Raw genomic sequence first — 21,254 nt, forward strand, 5'->3', positions numbered from 1 at the left:
ATCCGTAGCTCCAGACTACAACGTGTATGTAACAGCACATGTTGCCATAGCAACTCAGACTCCTAGGTGGTGTGGCCGGTTAGCTCAGTTACCCAGACGACTAGTGCGGATCAGGTTAGTGCAAACAGCATGGGGTGGAGTCGCGTCCTGCTTCCTTGCTCTAGCCATGGTGGTGGTTATGGAACAATGGGTCGGACCTGCCTTTGGGCAGAGAACACAAGGAGAAGAAGCCATGTCGGAGTGCTGAACACAAAGTACCCAGCGACCCCAGGCCACGGGGAAGACCAAAGGCATTCAAAATAAAATAAATTTTTAGCCAAAATCCATGTTTTGGCCACGATCCATCGGGCAATAGTCCCAACAGGACCCTGTCCCCGGGAATTATCTTTAAAAGGTTGGAATTGAATAATTGAGGCAGTGACGCTTCAGTTGTATAGCGCTTTGGTCAGACCCAATCTAGAGATGCTGAGTGGAATTTCCCAGCCCCTCATGCCGGTGGGATATTCTGGTCCCGCTGATGTGAACGGAGATCTCAACAGCTCACCGGTCCCACTGTGGGGAATCCCACCACTGGGGAGGCTGGAAAATTCTGGTCACTGCGTTCATTTCTGGGCACAGCACCTTCGTTGGGACATAGCGCAGATCCACCAGACTGAAACAGAGGTTTAAAAAGTTCAATTATGAGGACTGATTGCACGGACTAGGCTTGTATTCCCTCGAATTTAGAAGATTGAGGGGCCACTTGATCAAGTGTTCAAAATGATTAAGGGACTTGATAGGCTAGATAGAGAGAAACTGTCTCCTCTGTTGGTGGAGCCCAATGCAAATAGACCATTTTTAAACTGGAGCTAGGCTACTTCGGTGAGAAATCAGGAAATACTTTTCGTTGCATGATGGACAGCAAAAATCTGGTACTTTCTCTCATGATGGGCTGTTAGGGCTGGGAGCCAACTGAAATTTTCAAGACTGATGTTGATTGTTTTTGTTAGGTTAATGTATGAAGGGATATGTAACTAAGGTGGATAGATGGAGTTAAGGTACAGGTATATTCTAATGGAATGGTGGAGCAGGTCTGAGGGGCTGAATGACATTCTCCTGTTTTCAAAGGGAATAGGGAGTGTGGCTTTCCAATGTGAAAGAAACATGGGGAGGAGGGAATTTGACAAGAGAATTCCTGTTAAGTGTTGCAGCAATATCTCATCTTCTGCTTGTGTCAGTTACCTGTATCTGTCAGTCTATCCCTCCAGGAGTTTCCTGTACAATTACTGCCGTTCACCAGTCCTTCCTCAGAGTTGCATCTGTACACTAACTGGGATTTCTCAGGGAGATATCCATACACTAACTGGGATTTCTCTGGGAGGTATCGTCACACTAACTGGGATTTCTCTGGGAGATATCCATACACTAACTGGGATTTCTCTGGGAGATATCCATACACTAACTGGAACTTCTCAGGGAGATATCCGTACACTAACTGGAATTTCTCAGGGAGATATCCATACACTGACTGGGATTTCTCTGGGAGATATTGGTATACTGGCTGGGATTTTTCTGGGAGTTATGTGTACACTGACTGGGATTTCTATGGAAGAAATCTATACACTGACTGGGCTTTCTCTGGGAGATACCTGTACACTAACTGGGATTTCTCTGGGGAATATCTATAGACTGACTGGGATTTCTCTGGGAGGTATCTGTACACTAACTACAATTTCTCATTGAGATAAATGGACACTGACTGGGATTTGACTGGAAGGTATCTGTACATTAACTGGGAATTCTCTGGGGAATATCGATACACTGACTGAGATTTCTCTGGGAGATATCTGTACACTGACTGGGATTTCTCTGGGATATACCTGTACACTGGCTAAGATTTCTCTGGGAGATTTTTGTAAACTAACTTGGATTTCTCTGGGAGATATCTGTACACTAACTGGGTATTCTCTGGGGAATATCAATGCGCTGGCTGGGATTTCTCTGGAAGATTCCTGTACACTAACTGGGATTTCTCTGGGAATTTTGATACACTCACTGGGATTTCTCTCGGAGATATCTGTATACTAACTGGGAATTCTCTGGGGAATATCGATACACTGGCTGGGATTTCTCTGGGAGATTCCTGTACACTAACTGGGAGTTCCCTGAGAGATTCCTGTACACTGACTCGGATTTCTCTGGGAGATACCTGAGCACTAACTGGGATTTTCTGGGAGATATATGAACACTAACTGGGATTTCTCTGGGAGATATCGATACACTGACTGGAATTCATGTGTGAGATTTCTGGACACTGACTGGGATTTCTCTGGGAGATACCTGAGCACTAACTGGGATTTCTCTGGGCAATTCCAATATACTAGTTGAGATTTCTCTGGGAGATTGCTGTACACTGACTTGGATTTCTCTGGGAGATATCCGTACGCTGACTGGGACTTCTCTGGTGAATATCAATACACTGACTGGGATTTCTCAGGGAAATTGCTGTATACTGACTGGTATTTCTCTGGGAGATATAGGTAAGCTGGCTGGGATTTCTCTGGGAGATATCTGTACGCTAACAGGGATTTCGCTGGGAGGTATCTGTACACTGGCTAAGATTTCTCTGGGAGATATCTGTACACTGACTGGGATTTCTCTGGGAGATATCTATACACTATCTGGGATACCCCTGGGAGATACCTGTACATTGACTGGGATTTCTCAGGGAGATATCTATACACTATCTGGGATACCCCTGGGAGATACCTGTACATTGACTGGGATTTCTCAGGGAGATATCTATACCCTAACTTAGATTTCTCTGGGGAATTTCGATACACTAACTGGGATTTCTCTGGGGAATATCGATACACTGGCTGTGATTTGTCTGGGAGATATGATAAGGTGGATTCAAAATTGGCTTAGTTGTAGGAGACAGAGGGTGATGACAGAAGAATGCTTTAGTGACTGGAAGCCAGTGTCCAGTGGTGTACCACAGGGATCTGTCCTGGGTCCCCTATTATTTGTCATTTATATAAACAACATAGATGACTATGTGGGGGGTAGGATTAGTAAGTTTGCAGATGACACAAAGATTGGCCGGGTGGTTAACAGTGAGGTTGAGTGTCTTGGGCTACAGGAAGATATAGACGGAATGGTCAAATGGGCAGATAAGTGGCAGATGGAATTTAACCCTGAAAAGTGTGAGGTAATACACTTTGGAAGGAGTAATTTGACAAGGAAGTATTCAATGAATGGCATGACACTAGGAAGTTCTGAGGAACAAAGGGACCTTGGCGTGTGTGTCCATAGATCTCTGAAAGTGGAGGGGCATGTTAGTGGGATGGTGAAAAACGCACATGGGACACTTGCCTTTTTCAATCGAGGCATAGATTACAAAAGTAGGGAGGTCATGTTGGAGTTGTATAGAACCTTGGTGAGGCAACAGCTGGAGTACTGTGTTCAGTTCTGGTCACCACATTATAGGAAGGATGTGATTGCACTGGAGGGGGTGCAGAGGAGATTCACCAGGATGTTGCCTGGGATGAAACATTTAAGTTATGAAGAGAGGTTGGATAGACTTGGGTTGTTTTTGTTGGAGCAGAGAAGACTGAGAGACGACCTGATTGAGATGTACAAGATTATGAGGGGCATGGACAGGGTGGAGAGGGAGCAGCTGTTCCCCTTAGTTGAAGGGTCAGTCACAAGGGGACATAAGTTCAAGGTGAGGGGCAGAAGGTTTAAGGGGGATGTGAGGAAAAACTTTTTTACCCAGAGGATGGTGACTGTCTGGAATGCACTGCCTGGGAGGGTGGTGGAGGCAGGTTGCCTCACATCCTTTAAAAAGCACCTGGAATGAGCACTTGGCACATCATAACATTCCAGGCTATGGGCCAAGTGCTGGCAAATGGGATTAGGTAGGTAGGTCAGGTGTTTCTCACATGTCGGTGCAGACTCGATGGGCCAAAGGGCCTCTTCTGCACTGTGTGATTCTGTGATTCTGAGATATCTGTACACTGACTGGGATTTCTCTGGGGAATATCGACGAACTGACTGGGATTTCTCTGGGAGATATCTGTGTACTAATTGGGAATTCTCTGCGAGATATCTGTGCACAAACTGGGAATTCTCTGGGGAATATTGATACATTGGCTGGGGTTTCTCAGGGAGATGCCTTTACACTAACTGGGATTTCTCTGGGGAATTTTGGTACACTGGCTGGGACTTCTCCGGGAGATATTTGTACACTAACAGGGAATTCTCTGGGGTATATCGATACACTGACTGGGATTTCTCTGGGAGATATCTGAGCACTAAGTGTGAATTCTCTGGGGAATATCAATACTTTGGCTGAGATTTCTTCGTGAGATTCCTGTACATTAACTGGGATTTCTCTGGGGAATATTGATACACTGACTCGGATTTGTCATAGAGGAAAATGAGCACTGTGGGTTTTATGTGGTAGATATCTATACGCTGACTGGGATTTCCCTGGGAGAGATCCGTACATCAATTGCAATTTCTTGAGAAGTATCTGTAAACTAAATGGGATTTCTCTGGGGAATATTGATACACTGACTGGGATCTCTCTGGGAGATATCTGTGCACTAACTGGGATTTCTCAGGGGAATATCGATACACGGACTGAGATTTCTCTGGGAGATATTTTAACACTAACCGAGATTTCTCTGGCAGATACCTGTGCACAAACTGCGATTTCTCTGGGAGATACCTGTACACTTACTGGGATTTCTCCGGGAGATACCTGGGCACTAACTTGGATTTCACTGGGAGGCATCTGTACACTAACTGGGAATTCTCTGGGAAATATTGATACACTGACTGGGATTTTCTGGGAGCTATCTCCACACTAACTGGGCTTTGCCTGGGAGATATTTGTAAACAAACTGGGATTCTCTGCAAGATATCAATATACTAGCTGAGGTTTGTCTAGGAGATTCCTGTACAGTAACTGGGAATTCTCTTGGGAATTTTGATACACTGACAGGGATTTCTCTTTGAGATATCTGTACACTGACTAGGACTTCTCAGGGCGATATCTGTACACTGACTGGGACTTCTGTGGGAGATATCTGTACACTAACTGGTATTACTCTGGGAGATATCTGTACACTAACTGGGAATTCTCTGGGGAATATCGATACACTGACTGGGATTTCTCTGGGAGATATCTGTATATTAACTGGGAATTCTCTGGGGAATATCGATACACTGACTGGGATTTCTCTGGGAGATAACTCTACACTAACTGGGCTTTGTCTGGGGGATATTTGTAAACAAACTGGGGTTTCTCTGCGAGGTAGCGATATACTAGCTGGTATTTGTCTGGGAGATTCCTGTACACTAACTGCTGATTCTCTGGGGAATATCGATACACTATCTGGGATTTCTCTGGGAGATATCTGTATGCTAACTGGGATTTCTCTGGGAGATAACTGTATGCTAACTGGGAATTCTCTGGGGAATATCGATACACTGACTGGGATTTCTCTGGGAGATATCTGTATTACTAACGGGAATTCTCTGGGGAATATCGATACATTGACTGGGATTTCTCTGGGAGATAACTCTACACTAACTGGGCTTTATCTGGGGGATATTTGTAAACTAACTGGGGTTTCTCTGCGAGGTAGCGATATACTAGCTGGTATTTGTCTGGGAGATATCTGTACGCTAATTGGGAATTCTCTGGGGAATATCGATACACTGACTGGGATTTCTCTGGGAGATATCTGTGCACTGTCTGAGATTCTGAGGGAGGTAGCTGTAAATATAATTCGTGTCTCTCAGTCTTTCACTCAGAGAGCTTTTACACACTAAACTGGAGGACCTAATGATCAACATCCTTTCTTAATCAGGCATTGTCAGCAAGATTGGCCGATTATACTTTATCAGTAATTATTTTTCCATTGCTTCCAGAGTTGGAGGGAAAGCAGTTTCTTTGGTTCAATATTAAGAGTGGAGACGACACAACTTGAGTGATGTTGTTCCAGAGGTATATAGATCTTCAGATTGATGAATCTGTGACAGGGTGCAGTGAAAAAGAGGGGGTAAGACCCACCTCAGCATTGTTCTCTGTTATTCCATGGGGTTTAAACCCCCTTAACATCCTCGTAATCAATACAAAGCAAGGGTTGCCTTCAGACCTCCCTGCACTTCGATTGTAAAACTAGTTGGCTAGGAAGATGAAACCTAATTTGCTTGTAACAAGGTGTAACTATTCATTGAGGCCCTGAGGGTTTAAGTAATGATGTAAATATTTTGTACACATGGCACCAATTGGGCTGAACTGTCATTCATGACCAACGCCTCAAGATAATGCTTACTAATACAGATCCACTCTGCTTAAATTGGGTAATTTACCCATCTTATAGCATCACAAATATGCTCCGCAAACCCATCAACAACAGCAACTTGCATTCATATAACACCTTTAACATCGTAAAATGTTCCAGGGGTGCTTTACTGGAGCACAGTCAGGGAAAATTTGACGTTAAGTCTCATAGGGTGATCAAAGGCTTTGTTTCAAGGAGCATCTTGATGGGGGAGGGAGGAGGACAGAGGGAGAGGTCTCGGGAGGGAACTCCAAAGCTTAAAGACACCGCTGCCAATGTTGGCGTGATTAAAATTGAGGGGCAAGAGGCCAGAATTGGAGGAATCGGAAGTCTGGAGGCAATTATGGAGGTTGGTAGGAGGGGTATTGGGGGGGGGCGAGGCATGAGGCCATGTACAGACGTGAACACTAGGATGAGAAATTTTGAAATCCAGTTTGAGAACCAATGTAGAGTAGCGAATGGGGTCGGGAGCGTGGGGGTTGATGGGTGATTAGAATTCATTGCAAGTTAGGATACAGACAGTATAGCTTTCGATGGGCTCAAAACTTATGGAGGGTACAAGGTTGGATGTGCCCAGGAGAACAACGGTATTGTCAAGCCTAGAGGTAACACAGGTTAGGGCAGCAGGTGAGCTGAGACAGGTGTGGCGACGGGACACGTTACATACGTGGCGGTAGGTGGTCTTCCTGAGGATCCGGGGTTCGGAAGCTCAGCTCAGGGTCAAAATAGGGTCAAATGGAACCGTCTGGCTCTGCCACTGGCAGTGGCCAGGGAGCAGAATGGGGTTGCAACTTAAACTAAAAACTGCGCCTTAAACTCAGCTGAGCTCCCTTAACACCAGCAGTGATGAGAAGGAGACAGGATGAAATGGAAATTAGCCATGGATGGAGAGCTGGATGGAGAGAACGAGGAGAATTTTAATCCAGCTATTTTTGCTGAAGTATTGTTTTAAGGTTTACAGAGGGGGAGAATAGAAGTCACATTCTCGTTGCTCACTTGCTTTGCTGTGGAGCTGGTTGAAGTTGGACTCCACCCAAACTTGATCTTGTGCGAGGATTAGTCATTGTGTAATTACATGGAATTCTTTTTGATGCAATCGTGCGAGGATTCACTGGGTAACTACACAGAGTTCACTGATATGGCAATGTCTCTGTTAGATCACTTGGTCATGAGCACTCACTGAGTATCTATGCTGTGCCCTTGTTTATTCACAGGGTAATGATTACACTGTGTATCTTTTTATTATTTGGGATGTGGGCATCGCTGGCTGGGCCAGCATTTATTGCCCATCTCTAAAGACCCTTGAGAAGGTAATGGTGAGCTGCCTTCTTGAACTGCTGCAGTTCATATGGTGCAGGTACACCCACTGTGCTGTTAGGGAGGGGGATCCAAGGGGACAGTAGTATGGTGGTAATGTGACAAGACTAGGTGGTAGAGGTCATGGGTTTGGAAGGTGCTGTCCAAGGCTTTCACTAATGCCATTCATGGGGGGAGATTTGCCCACCTTAAAATGTTTGGCCTGCGTGTGACATCCAGACCCATGAAAACATGATTGACTCTGAACTGCGCTCCAAGATGGCCTGCAAGCCACTCAGTTGTATCAAATCACTGCAAGGAAATGTATCCGCACGTTGTCCTGGTTCGTTCACAGTGCAATGGTTACACTCTGTATCTGTACAGTGAGTACTGCATTGGTCCGAGGTGCCACACTCTGTGTAAAGCAATAAAACTGCCTGGCTGCTCCATTGGCTGAGGTGAATATATCCACACTACCAGTTAATAAAGAGCAGGGCATCTCGCAGTTCCCTGGCTGGCATTTGTCCCTCAACCAACACCACTGAAAGTAGATTAACAGCCCATTTATCACCATGGTGCCTGTGGGATCTTGCTCTGTGTTGGATAGATGTTTTGTTTGCTTCTGTAGAGTGGTGACCCCCATTGCAAAGTAATTCATTTCCTGTGCTGGCCTTTCAGATGTTCCTAAGTGATAGGGTGGATGGAGTTAAGACACACATCATCTATAATCTAATGGAATGGAGGAACAGGCTCGATGGGCTGAATGGCCCCCTCCTGTTCCACAGTAAGGTGCTGTAGAGGTGCAGAAACCTGTCTTTCTTTCCTCACTTTTTTCATCGAGTGCTCTTGGCTATTTAAATGAACAGGGCAACCAGGCACTTACCGGGATTGACTGGAAAAGTCGGAACATTCCACCCAGCTGGATGTAAATCCTGGAGTAGATCCGGGTTGAGGTCCCGTTGAAGGTGTTCGCCACGACTAAGAAAGAATAGGGTCCAACTGTAAAGAATTCCCAGTCATAGGCTCCCGACGTTGGGATAGTCTGGTTCCTTTCGAACAGTCGTGTGTTTGGGTTCCACTTGTAAATGATGCTGTCAATGTTGTGATTATCTCCTTAAAGATAGAAGCAAATCCAGTCATATACCTGTACATAGTCTCCAGCCCTTACTGACCAAACTAAAGGCTTCTGTCTATTGACACTCTAAGCAAAGCAGTCAACAGTGACCAACATAGCCCAGAGCAACAAGCAGCCTGTAGCCAGTGACAAAGGGATGAACTTGTGTAAAACCGTTCACAACTTCAGAAAGTCACAACAAATTTTACAGCCAACCTAACACTTTTTGATGTGTAGCCACTTGAAGAGCAAGATCCCACAGACAGCAGTGAGATAAGTGACCAAATCATCTAATTAATTTTTTGGTAGCACAGAATGTGATTATCGCTGAAAGAAGACATTTTGTCGAAGCTTTTTGTCTTGCGCTCATCAGGACAATTGCAATAATACCAATGTCAGGCAAAACAATGGAAAATTGTTGCTTCCCCTAACTAGTGGAATGCCACAGGGATCAGTGCTGGGGCCACAATTATTTACAATATTTATTAATGACTTGGATGAGGGAAATGAATGTACTATGGCCAAGTTTGCTGATGACACAAAAATAGGTGGGAAGGCAAGTGGTGAGGATGTCACAAGGAGTCTACAGGGGGATAAAGAAAAGTTAAGTGGGTGGGCAAAAATTTGGCAGATGGAATATAATGTGGGAAAATGTGAGGTTGTGCACTTTGGCAGGAAGAATAGAGGAGCTGAATATTATTTAAATGGAGAAAGACTGAAGAAAGCTGCAGCATGGAGGGATTTGAAGGTCCTCGTGCATGAATCCCAAAAAGCTAACATACAAGTTCAACAGGTAATAGGGAAGGCAAATGGAATGTTGGCCTTTATTTCAAAGGGAATGGAGTATAAACATAGGGAAGTCTTGCTAAAACTATACAAGGCACTAGTTAGACCACACCTAGAATACTGTGAACAGCTTTGGTCCACTTATCTAAGGAAAGCTATACTGGCAATGGAGGCAGTCCAGAGAAGGTTTCACTAGGTTGATTCTGGGTATGGAGGGATTTTCTTATGAGGAGAGGTTGGGTAGGTTGGGCCTGTACTCATTGGAGTTTAGAAGAATGAGAGGCGACCTTATTGAAACATATAAGATTCTTGGGGGCTTGACAGGGTAGATGCTGAGAGGTTGTTTCCCCTTGTGAGAGAGTCTAGGACCAGAGGGCATAATCTCAGAGTAAGGAGTCACCCATTTAAAACAGAGATGAGGAGGAATTTCTTCTCTCAGAGGGTAATTAATCTGTGGAATTGTTTACCGCAGAGGACTGTAGAGGCTGAGTCATTACGTATGTTCAAGACTGAGATAGATTTTTAATCTGTAAGAGGATCAAGGGTTATGGGGTAGAGGCAGGAAAGTGGAGTTGAGGATTAGCAGATCAGCCATGATCTCATTGAATGGCGGAGCAGACTCGATGGGCCGAATGGCCTACTTCGGCTCCTATATCGAATGGTCTTATGGTATTGCTCTGTGTATAGGTGGCTGCAGCCTCTGCTTACATGTATCTCCCCTTGTGAGAATCGAGATGATGAGGAATTGCCTCATTGAACTGGATTTATGGAAAACTGGGGATTTAGGACATTAAACAGGAAAATCAGTTTGGACAGGAAGGGTGAAAATATACTAAGCAAAGTATACACAAATTGATTTGCAAGGACACAGTGTGGGATCAACTGTTAAAGTTAACATTTTATAATGTAACTGACGGCTTGCTAACTAATTGTCACAATATGTTAATTACGTAGATGGTTGATTTTTCAATTTAGGAATAAAAGGTTGAGTTTGGTTTGACTTGATTCTTTCCTGGTTGACATTGGGGGTGTGGCACAGCTGATTTAATTACAATCGTTTGGAATACAGAACTCGAATATTGCTAAAGAAAAGAGACATGCAGGCGCTTTGTATCTTGCACTCCTCAGGACAAACGTAAGAATGGCAAATAAATTGTGGTGACCCTTTGAAATTTGGCATTCTTGCATTTGTCCTGATTTGTGCAAGACAAAAGCTTCGGCAGCCGGTGCCTCTCTTGTCACCAAAACTGAAATCGAGGTTGACTGCAATTTGCCCGCGTGTGCAACCTTGGCCTCAATTTTGTGCTTGTGGTCAGTGATCAGTGGGCCTAGAAGTAGTAGTGGTGTCCACGAACGTGTCCAACTGCCCGTGAATGTCGGAGCGATGTGATTTCACGCTGGCTGGCCAATTAAGGACCCGGACATTGGTGCAGTGCTGCCAGCAAGGTTGGGTGGGTGTGGTGGTGTGGTGGGCATGGGTCGGATAGTGAACTGGAGGATGGTATAAGGGAAGCCCAGGCAGCTCCCTGAAGGCTGCCAGGTGTTGGGGAGGAGCCTAACAGAGCTGTCAACAAGAGATTGGAAAACTTGGCATAAGTGATGGCACCTGGTGGGCACAGCAGTCAGGAGGGCAATGCTGGTGGCACACTGCCCCATGATTCCTGGGTGAGTGCCTTCACGCTCTAGTGGAAGCAGTCAGTGCCCAGCGTGAAATACTCATGCCGCGTGATGGCAAGAAGGGGCCACCCTTCCCGATGAAGAAGGCCTGGACAGGGATGGCTGCCCAGGTGAGCAGGCATGATGTGGTGGCGCCGTACATGGATCCAGTGCCAGAAAAGGGTTCAGTGATCTTCTGTGTTCCGCAAGGGCGAGTGCCAACTTGGCATGGAGCTGAGCATAGATGCTTTGGAGGGTGGCCATAAGCTGCGGTGCTCAGGGGTGTGAGATGCAGAGTGCCAAATGACACATATCCCTGTGCCTGCCAAGGGTGGGAGATGTTGCCGCTCACCTTGGCGTGTATAGAAGGGTGAGGGGTGCCAATCTGATGGGCACCTCAAGCTGGCTGTCCTGGGGGTGGGTTGCGAGGCTGGAATGGTACTGCAGGTAGAGGATGGGCTAAAGAATGCATTTGTGTCCGTGCAGGAGAAGAGAAGCCATAATGCGCTGGAGTGCACATGAAGGGGTGGTGGGGTACCCAACATCCTGATCCTGTCCAGGTCTGAGATGGACACCCTGGACATGGAAGGCGAGCAAGGAGCAAGGTTCACAGGTCACGGAGGGGCAGGGGTCTGGGAGGACGGTAAGAGTGCAGCGGGTAGAGGAGAGGCCGGGGGGAGTGTGCAAGAAGGGGAGGGCCATGGCATCTTCTGTGGGAAGTTCAAATCCAGAGTACCCATTGCTAGGCCACTCTGAGGCACGTGCCCATTTTGGCAGCAACCTTTGTGCTTGCACACACACTTAGGGCAGGACTTTGTTCTTATCAGGTGGGCTTGGTGGGAGTGGTCAGGAAGCCGCCTGCTGCCCACAATCGGGGCCAGACCGTGATTTCACGTTGGCGGGCCAATTAAGGCCTGCCCAGCATGAAACGCGCGCTGCAGCGCTCAGCGCTGCCTGTGTGGGTGGGGGGAGGAGGGCGAGAACGCAAGTGTGTGCAGAACCATCTCCCTGAGGGACAGAGCTGCCTCAGGGAGATGAAGATACGAAAAATCAAAAATAAAGACTTTGAAATTGCTAAAAAAAACATGTCCCCCACACGAACAGGGACATGTTAGAAATTAGTATGAAAATTTTGTTTTTTCAACAACGGATCGAAACCTTTTGATAAATTGCCAAAAGATTTTGACCTCAGCGATGATGTTCTTATCTGACATGTTCTGTTTCTCCCTCAGAAATGCCATCCCCACGATGAGCAGCTGACCCCGAGGACCCCTCTTGACACCTGAGGAATTGCCGAGTGATGCACCTGCCTCACAGATACAGCCTCCTCCATTGAGAGAGTGGGGAACCTCAAGGAGAGGCAGCTCCTTGGACAGAATCAGAGGTTCCTGGTGTCGCCATCGGACCTGCACTCCCACAGGAGGTCACTGCCAGTGTGTGAGATGGATAGGGCACCTAGCCTCTCTGCCGGGTGCCTGTCCATCACTGGTGAGCAGGGAGGTCCAGACGTGCCTCACACTGGCGGACGAGCTGCCTGTCATCGCTGTGGGCTCCTCTCACGGCTCTCTGGGTGAGGGCAGCAGCTCCTCCGTCCCTCTGCCAGTCACCGTGGCACCTTCTGAGGCCGTGACGATTGAGGAGTGCCCAGCCATGTCTCTGGTCACACCCTCCCGAGGGGAGCCTGCTCAGGCCCCGCCAGCCAGAGGGTGACTGCCAAGGTCATCAGGGCCCACACGACAGCGGAGTCAGCAGCCTGTCTCCAATGCCGCTGCCAGTGAGGGGGGGGCACCAAGATGCAGCACTGGCAAGTGTAGGTTTAAGGCACCGTGGGCACAGGGTGGAGTTTTCACACCTGACAAGCGTCCATTCCATCTGTGTAATGTCTTGTTTATGTGTCACTTTGGCAACCATATCATGTTTTGTTCCTTATTTTCAACTCTGGTAAAGATATAAAGCAAGATGTTGTTTCAATGCCCTGAGTGTCGCTCATGTCTCCCATAGGTGCAGAGCTCAGCACTGCCTTATGATAGACAGAGGGGCAGCAAACTTTATCACAGAGGTTGTGAGGTGACACTGGGGTCATGGGTTTGCCTCCTCAGGGATGTGTGTGACGGGGGCAGTGCCTTCGCACTGAGATGGAGGGCGTCTTGGCTGCCCAGCTGAAGGAGCGTTGAATCAAGGCCTCCCTGGTGACCCTGCCACCCTGAAGGTTCATCACATCTGCCTCCTCGTCCTCACCCTGTGCCTGTCTGGGATCCTCTTCAGATCCATCTGCAGAGTCTTCCTCTGAGGCCTGTGGAGCTGCCTCGCTATCCTCATCCTCGAGTGGGTTCCCCCCTTACCAGTGCCAGATTGTGCAGAGCACAGCAGACCACGATGATAAGCGACAGGCACTCTGGAGGATATTGCAGGGAAACCCTGGAAAGGTCCAGGCAGCGGGACCTCATCTTCAGTAACCCAATTGTCCTCTCAATCACTGCCCTTGTGGAGGCTTAACTCCAGTTGTACCTCTCCTCTGCCTCTGACCTAGGGTGGCAGAGCCACCTTTTCAACAGATACCCTTTGTCACCCAGAAGCCAACCATCCAGCCGGGCTGGAGCCATGAACACCCGGGAGTGTCGCAGGATGTAGGCATCATGGGAGCTGCCAGGGTACCTTGCATAGACTTACAGAACCTGGGTCTTATGGTCGCAGACTATCTGCACGTTCACGGAATGGTAACCCTTCTTCTTCACAAAGGCACCCGGCTGCCCCACAGGCACCTTGATGGCCATGTGAGTGGAGCCTATGGCAACTCGGATGTGGGGGACCCAGCAATAGCTGCCAAGCCTCTGGCTCACTCAGCCTGGCTGATCTCGTCCGTCCGGTAATGAATGAATGTGAGGACCCGGCTGAACAGAGTGTCAATGACGAGTCCGACACAATGGTAAACAGCTGGCTGGGACACTCCGCACAGATCCCCCACTGACCCCTGGAAAGATCCGGATGCAAATAACTTGAGGGCTACTGTGACCTTCAGAGCCACTGGCATTGGGTGCCCACCCACACAATTGGAGGCGATCTCCGGACCAATCATCTGGCATATTGATGTCACGGTGTCCCCAGAGAGGCAGGGCCTCCTGCGGTACTGGACCTCGGACATGTTGAGGTAGCTGGATTGCTGCCTGTACACACTGGCAGCAGGATAGTGGCATCTTCTGCAGTTCCATCCGCCTTGCTCTCCCTGCTGGTCCTGCACCCCCTGTGCCTGCCCATCTCCTCCCACAGGTCACCCCCTACGGCACTGCCTGCGGACACCTGGCCTCCTCTCCCTTCTGCCCCTCTCTTCCTCCTCAGAGGAGATGCCCCCAGCGGAGAGCACAATCCCCATTGGCTGAGATGCGGGTGGCACTGCCCCATGTACTGACGGCTGCCTCGGGCAGAAATGCTCCAACAGAGTTGACAAAACAAAAGTCCTCAGAACAAGGCTAACAAAGCAAAAACTCCAGAAGAAACCAGAGGACATGGTCAGAAATCTCAACAATAAAGCAACAGCAAACTCTCACCTCCTGAACTCCTGAGCAGTCACACAGCCTCCTGCTCTGGACCCCTTTTATCCCGGCCTTGGGTGGGAAAAGTGAAAAATCGCGATGTCCGCCAGCGACTGAAAAATGGCACAGGCAACGCAAAATTCCGGCCAATTGCCCTTTTTAATGGCCTTACGTTGCCGATTAGTTGTCGGCGGGCGCGCTGCCAACTCCTGCGCGCGCCCACCGACTGTAATATCGCGCGAGTGCGCAGCGACATGGGGACGCGCGCCTGACATCGTCGCGCACGATTTAACGCTTGTCTGGGGTCGGCCATGGCACCCAAGGCCAACACGTAAAATTCTGGCCCTCGTGTGTCCCGCGCACTTCTCTTGACAACAAACGCGCATCTTAGTTTCAAGAGAACACTGACGAAGGCTGATCTGGCGCACCCCCCCCCCTCCCCCCATGGAAACATCTGACTGCCTTTCTTGCAGTCTCAATAAAGGCAACAAAATATAATGAAGCAAAGCATTTAAGAAGGCTTTTAGAGTTTTTGTTCTGACTTGCTGCCTTGTGTCATTTTGCCCAGAGGGCAATGGAACGAAGCTTCCATCCCGAAATCGGAGCGCATCATTTTCGAAATGCTGCATCGTTGCGTCACATCGTCCAAGCGCAGGGATTTATTTGATGGACCCAGGCAGACTGGGTTCAGGGTTCAGGGTTCAGATCCGACGCTTTAAATCCCTACCACCTCCAAATTTCTCTCCAAAGTCGAACCGAACTTGGCCACAAGGGTTTGGCTCGCTTGCCTCACGAACGAAAGGTTTGTATTTCTACAGCGTCTTTCATGGCTTCAGGATGTGCCAAAGTACGTTACAGCCAACGACGTGCTTCTGAAGTGTAACCACTGTTGCGATGTGGGAAACGCAGCCGCCAATTTGCGCATAGCAAGCTCCCACAAACAGCAACGTGATAATAACCGGATGATCTGTTTTTATGATATCGAGTGAGGGAATAAATTGTATGTTTATTCACTTTCTTTGCACTCTCAGTGTTATCAGTCATAACGTTTTGGAAGTTAGGGGAAAATAGCCAATTGACTGATCAACAATCATCCAGTTGGTCAGGCAAGGTCATGCATTGCCAGAACGGGGGGTGGGGCAGTTAAATGTGGGAGGTCATGTGACAAAATCTCTTGGAATACCTTCAAGCAGAGTTGGCAACCCCAACTAGTTGCCAGTGAAGAGTAATAGTGACTGATCAGTTCCCTGAGCTGGAATAAGCACTTTTCAGTTATACTGGATCCACTAATTCATGTTAAAGCTTCCTGGATGTGTGTGAAAGAACTTTGAGACCTCGATTCTGTATGCAGATTGGACTGAAATAAATTAATTAATGAATTAATGAAGTAATTTTGGTGTAGTCACTGTTGTAATGCAGTAAAAGCAGCACACACTCAAATCCCACAAACAGCGATGCGACAAGAAAGCCTGGTTTTTGCAATTTTGGGTGACAGATAAATATTGACCGGGACACGGGGGAGAACGCCCCTGCTCTTCTTCAAAATAATGCCATGGGATCTTTAACATCCACCCAAGAGAGCGGACAGGGATTTGGCTTAAAATCTGATCTAAAAGAAGGACAAAGCAGCATTCCCTCAGTACTGCACTGGAGTGCCAGCCTGCTGTTTGTGGTACCTGTTATATTATGCCAATACGATTTAGGAACTAAATGTTCATGTGTATGTATACATAAGGATCCGGAGTGCCACATCACCCGATTGCACTACAGTTTGCGTATCGAATGAACAATGTATCAGTCCACAGCACATGGTATGATCTGAGAAATACATTTGATGAATCTCCAGCATTTGAATTTAAAAACATGATTATTTTGAACTACTGGGAGCCGCAAGACATAACAGTACCGGTGCCATATCTATTATCCTAGTCCATTAGATAATAAGTTGGTACTGTTTTTGAAATTTAATGCCGATAAGGAACTCACACTTATCCTCAAACTGCTGCTGAATGCGATGTGGGGTTGCAGTAATTCTGTTTATATATCTACAACCCATCGCCCTCCATTTGAAACCATTCCACTATCAGGGCTTCTACTATTTTATTCATTGTCATGAATTCATTTCACAACATCTCTCCTCTTAAAAAAAAAGTTATCTTCTATCAATGATATAAACAGAAATGCATTCATTGTATTTCCCAATTTTTTTGAGTGAGTGTATAATGTCACAATATATTTACAAGTTATTAAATTATTATATCCAATAGGTCTGTGAGATGTACCTATACGTTCTATTTATTAGCATGACAACTTACATTTATATAGTGCCTTTAACATTGTAAAATGTCCCAAGGCAGTTCACAGGAGCGTTATTAAACAAAATTTGACGCCGAGTCACATAACAGAGATATTAGGACAGGTGACCAAAAGCTTGGTCAAAATGGAAGGTTCTAAGGAGTGTCTTAAAGGAGGAAAGCAAGGTAGAGAGGGGGAGAGATTTAGGGAGGGTATTCCAGAGCTTAGGGCCAGAATTTTCTGTGCCCGCTGGCACTGGGCGTGTTCGGTGGCATGAGCAGACAATATGGCGCGATCAGTTTCACGATGGCGTGAAACCAGTTTGCGATCGTCCGGGACGTGTTTCCCACCATCGGACATCGGGAACCTCAATGTAATACATCTGCATATCATTATTGCTCCAGACCTCCGGAATCGCATCGCCCCACCACCCCCCCACCCCCCCCTCCCCCCCCCACCACTGGATCGCTTGTCTACGTTGGCAGGAACTCGGAGATGAGTGCACACTAACGTTGTGCAGAGCTCGCAAGGGTCAGCTGTTGGACTTTAAGCTTGAGAGCATTGGGGAGGGGGTCAAGAGTTGCCTTGTGGTTGAGGAGATTTGGGGGGGGCTGGGAGGGGAAGCAAGGGCAACCCTGCCGTTGAATACAGCGCACAAGTATTCGGGGTGGGGGAGTAGGGTGGGGGGAAGGAAGGACAATGCATTAGGGAAACCTATATAAAGTGACCAATCCTCTGCAATTAAGACAGTTCAGGCACAGCCACATTGATATGATTGGAGTTGGGCCTCTAGCTTCTCTGTCCACTCAAGCAACACAGAGGCATGAAAGTGCCACCAAACGCTCCAGAGCTTTTCACCCCTCGGGCACAGACTGCAAACCAATGAGCATTTCAGTGGACTGTAGAACAGTTGGATGACTGGGCACGATGTACAATCTCCTCACTAAATCTGGCCATGGAGCAGTCACTGGTGGAGCCGCTCACAGCCCCTTGCAATGTCTTCATCCCGGTTTGGACCAGTCTCCCCAATGGCTCAAGCTAACAGTGCAGCCTTGCAGTGCGGGCTGGGAGAATACCTGTGCCTGAGCTGAGAGCACAGCATGCAGTCCAGTGGGCAAAGCTGCTGCCAATCGGTCAGGTGGAGTGGGTGGGGTTTCGGGCAGCCATGCAGCTCACTAACCTCTGGCCATCCAAGTGGTGGCCATGTCTCTGGGACACAACTAGGAAAGGTTCTGCTAACCATGTGTCTCTCTCTTTCATCCTGCAAGAGGAGTACATCAGGATCATGAGTCCTGGTGAACTAGCTGTATGACTGATGGCCCACAGAGAGCAAAGACGACGGAGGAGAGAGTGACAGAGGCTCCTGGCTGAGCAGAGACAGGAGCAGCAACCTCAGGAAGAAGGATCAGCTGGGACTCCCGCACACGCTGCTGAAGAGCCACAGCGAGCCGTCATTGGTCAGCTCTTAGCAACACCCAGGGTCTGTAGACACCGCCTTTCATTCCTGTAGAAGACCAAGAACCAGTGTTGCTGAAGACAGCGCATGTCTAGGGAACTGGTCGCTCACATCTGCCACCTGCTGCAGGATTTGGTGCCATGGGGACATGGAGGGCATCCTCTGCCAGTGGCTGTGAAAGTGACCGCGGTGCTCAATTTCTACATCAGTGGCTCCTTTCAGGGCTCCATGGGTGACCTCTGTGGGATATCACAAGCCTCCACCCACAAATGCATCCATGAGGTCACTGATGCCATCTTCACGAGGGCACAAAACTTTGTGCATTTCACCCGGGGCCAGTGCTGCCAGGATGCAAGAGCCATTGGATTTGCCCAGATCTCGGGTATCCCACAGGGTCAAGGTGAGATCGACTGCACTCATCTGGCGCTCAGATCTCCGTCACAACACACGGTGAACTACATCAACCACAAGGGATTCCACTCGGTGAATGTGCAGCTGGTGTGTGACCACCACAAACGCATCCTGCAGGTCTGTGCACGGTTTCCAGGGAGTGTGCACAACTCCTACATCCTCAGTCAGTCACAGGCCCCTGATGTATTCCAGGGTCCACAGAGGCTGCAGGGCTGGCTCCTCAGGGACAAGGGCTACTCACAGAGGCCGGGGCTAATGACACCCGTGTGCTGGCCTCAGACTGCAGCAGAGCGACAGTATAAAGAGGCTCATGCTGCAACTCACAACTTGGTGGAGCAAACCATCGGGATGCTGAAGATGTGGTTCCGGTGCCTGGACCGGTCTGGTGGAGCTCTGCAATACAGTCCACAGAGGGTGTCACGTATCATCGTTGTCTGCTGTGCCCTTTACAACCTGGCACTGTGACGGGGAGAGCAGCTGGACGAGGAGTAGATGGAGGAGCTGGAGGTCTCCTTGGATGAGGAGGACACTGACGGGGATGAGAGTGAGGAGGTCCTCAGAGGCAACGATGATGGCGATGAGGCCCTCGCACTGGCCAGACGAGGCAGGCACACTCGGGAGGCCCCCAGAGCTGCTAGAGTCATGGAGGATGATGATGACATGCAGTGAGGTGACCCCATAGATCCTCACATTGCATCTGTGAACGTCTGACTCCAGTCTGGCTTATGGCAGCGCTAATACTCTCTGAGAGAATGCTCCTGTCATGGAGAACACAGTGGAGGCCCTAATAGTCGCTCGGTTGCAGGAGGATGATGATGGCATTCAGTGAGGACACTCCATAAATCTTCACATAGACTCTGACTCCTGTCTGGCTGAGGGCAGCTCACTTGAGTTCTGTGATCAGGGTGATATCATGGAGACACAGCCATGAAACTTTAAAAGCATCTGATCCTTTGTCTGCCTTCAGCACCTGACCCCTTCAGGAGCACAGAATCACTAGTCACAGATGCTGAAGAGATGGGGGCCAGACCCACCTTAAAGGTGCTGAGAGCACAGGGAGAATGATGGAACTCTGTGACACCTGCCCACGACATTCTGGCAGCAATGACCATCGAGGTGCAGGCACCAGTAATGTTCCCAGGGAGCGTGAGGCCAGACCATCAACTTTGGTCTGAAGGCTGCACAGAGCACAGGGAAGAGGCCCTGGACTGAGACACCTGCCTTTATCTCGTGCAGAAAGGTTTTATATCTGAGTGACACAAACACTGCTCATCAGAACAGGGAGCCATAGGCAGGGATACATTCTTGGGAGTTAATTGACAATAGTGAACAGTATGTACCAATGATTAACACCCATACCCAGGCTGTGCAACTACATCCTCTTAACTTTCCTAACCCTGCCACTATGTCTTGGTGCTCCCCGGACATCCACAGTGGAGGTGGAGGCAGCCTGCTGACTGTGACATCCTGTCTGTGCTGACTTCTGGAGGGCTGAGACTTGGAGGACCCCAGCCTGTTTTCAGGGTCCTGCTGTGTGGCAGTGGCACCTTCCTCGGCCTGTGGAGCTGGAGCTGCTGAGGCCACAGGAAGAGGGGATTTGGGTGGCTGGACACTCCCAGGGTCACCTGGGTGGATGGGCCCAGAGTGTGCACCTGCTGATTCTCCCTACGGGTGTCCAGGGGTCCCAAGCTGACTCCTTGAAGAGAAGGAGTAGCTGGAGTGAGATCGAGCTGCCCTGCACCCCTCTCATGTACACACTGTTGGAGGTCAACTATGGCATCAGCGAGGGAGTTGAGCCCGCGCAGCAGTGCAGGACCAATGTCCTGGACCAAGGTCTCCATGGTGGCCGCCATCCTACCGGTGTTGACCTTAGTGAATTGGCATGCCAGCACTATCAACTCAGAGTGAAGACGGACGGACTCCTCCATTGTGCCTTGCAATCTGAGGAATGCAACGGACATCCCTTCCTGATGTTCCCAAGCTTGCCTTTGCAGCTCCAGCAGCTGTGACATGACTGAGTCCAAAGGCTTATCGTCTGGTTCGGACTCAGCAGATTTCTGGCCTCCAGCAGTTCTCCGAGTGCCGGGGACCTGGGAAGTCCCTGCCTCCACCTGCTGTGGATCAGACAGTGTGATGTGCTCACCAGGTTGTGATCCCGAGGCTATTCTAAAGCTGGGTCCCACCAAGGTGTATGTCTCTGCGCTGGTGGAGAGTGTGGGTGAGTGCTGTGATGGGTCTGCAAGGAGGGTGCCTCCAGATTCCTCTCCAGAGGTTTCTTTTGGGCTTGATTGGAGGCCCTGGGTCGTGAACTCTGTCAGCTGTTTCCCAGATGTGTCTGTGGAAGCAAGGGGAGGTAACTAGTGCTTGGCAGT

The 21,254-nt window shown here is 48.6% G+C and overlaps 1 protein-coding gene across 1 annotated transcript in view; it reads right to left on the minus strand.

Moving 5' to 3' along the window:
* Window positions 1–21,254, minus strand: part of LOC121284733 (thrombospondin-type laminin G domain and EAR repeat-containing protein-like) — a 71,558-nt gene that overhangs the window by 11,814 nt on the left and 38,490 nt on the right. The window contains exon 9 of the mRNA XM_041200285.1: window positions 8,518–8,747. Within this exon, the coding sequence (XP_041056219.1) occupies window positions 8,518–8,747 (230 nt within the window). The remainder of the gene's footprint in view (window positions 1–8,517; window positions 8,748–21,254) is intronic.

This window comes from Carcharodon carcharias, chromosome 12 (genome assembly GCF_017639515.1).
Source record: "Carcharodon carcharias isolate sCarCar2 chromosome 12, sCarCar2.pri, whole genome shotgun sequence".
NCBI lineage: Eukaryota > Metazoa > Chordata > Chondrichthyes > Lamniformes > Lamnidae > Carcharodon > Carcharodon carcharias.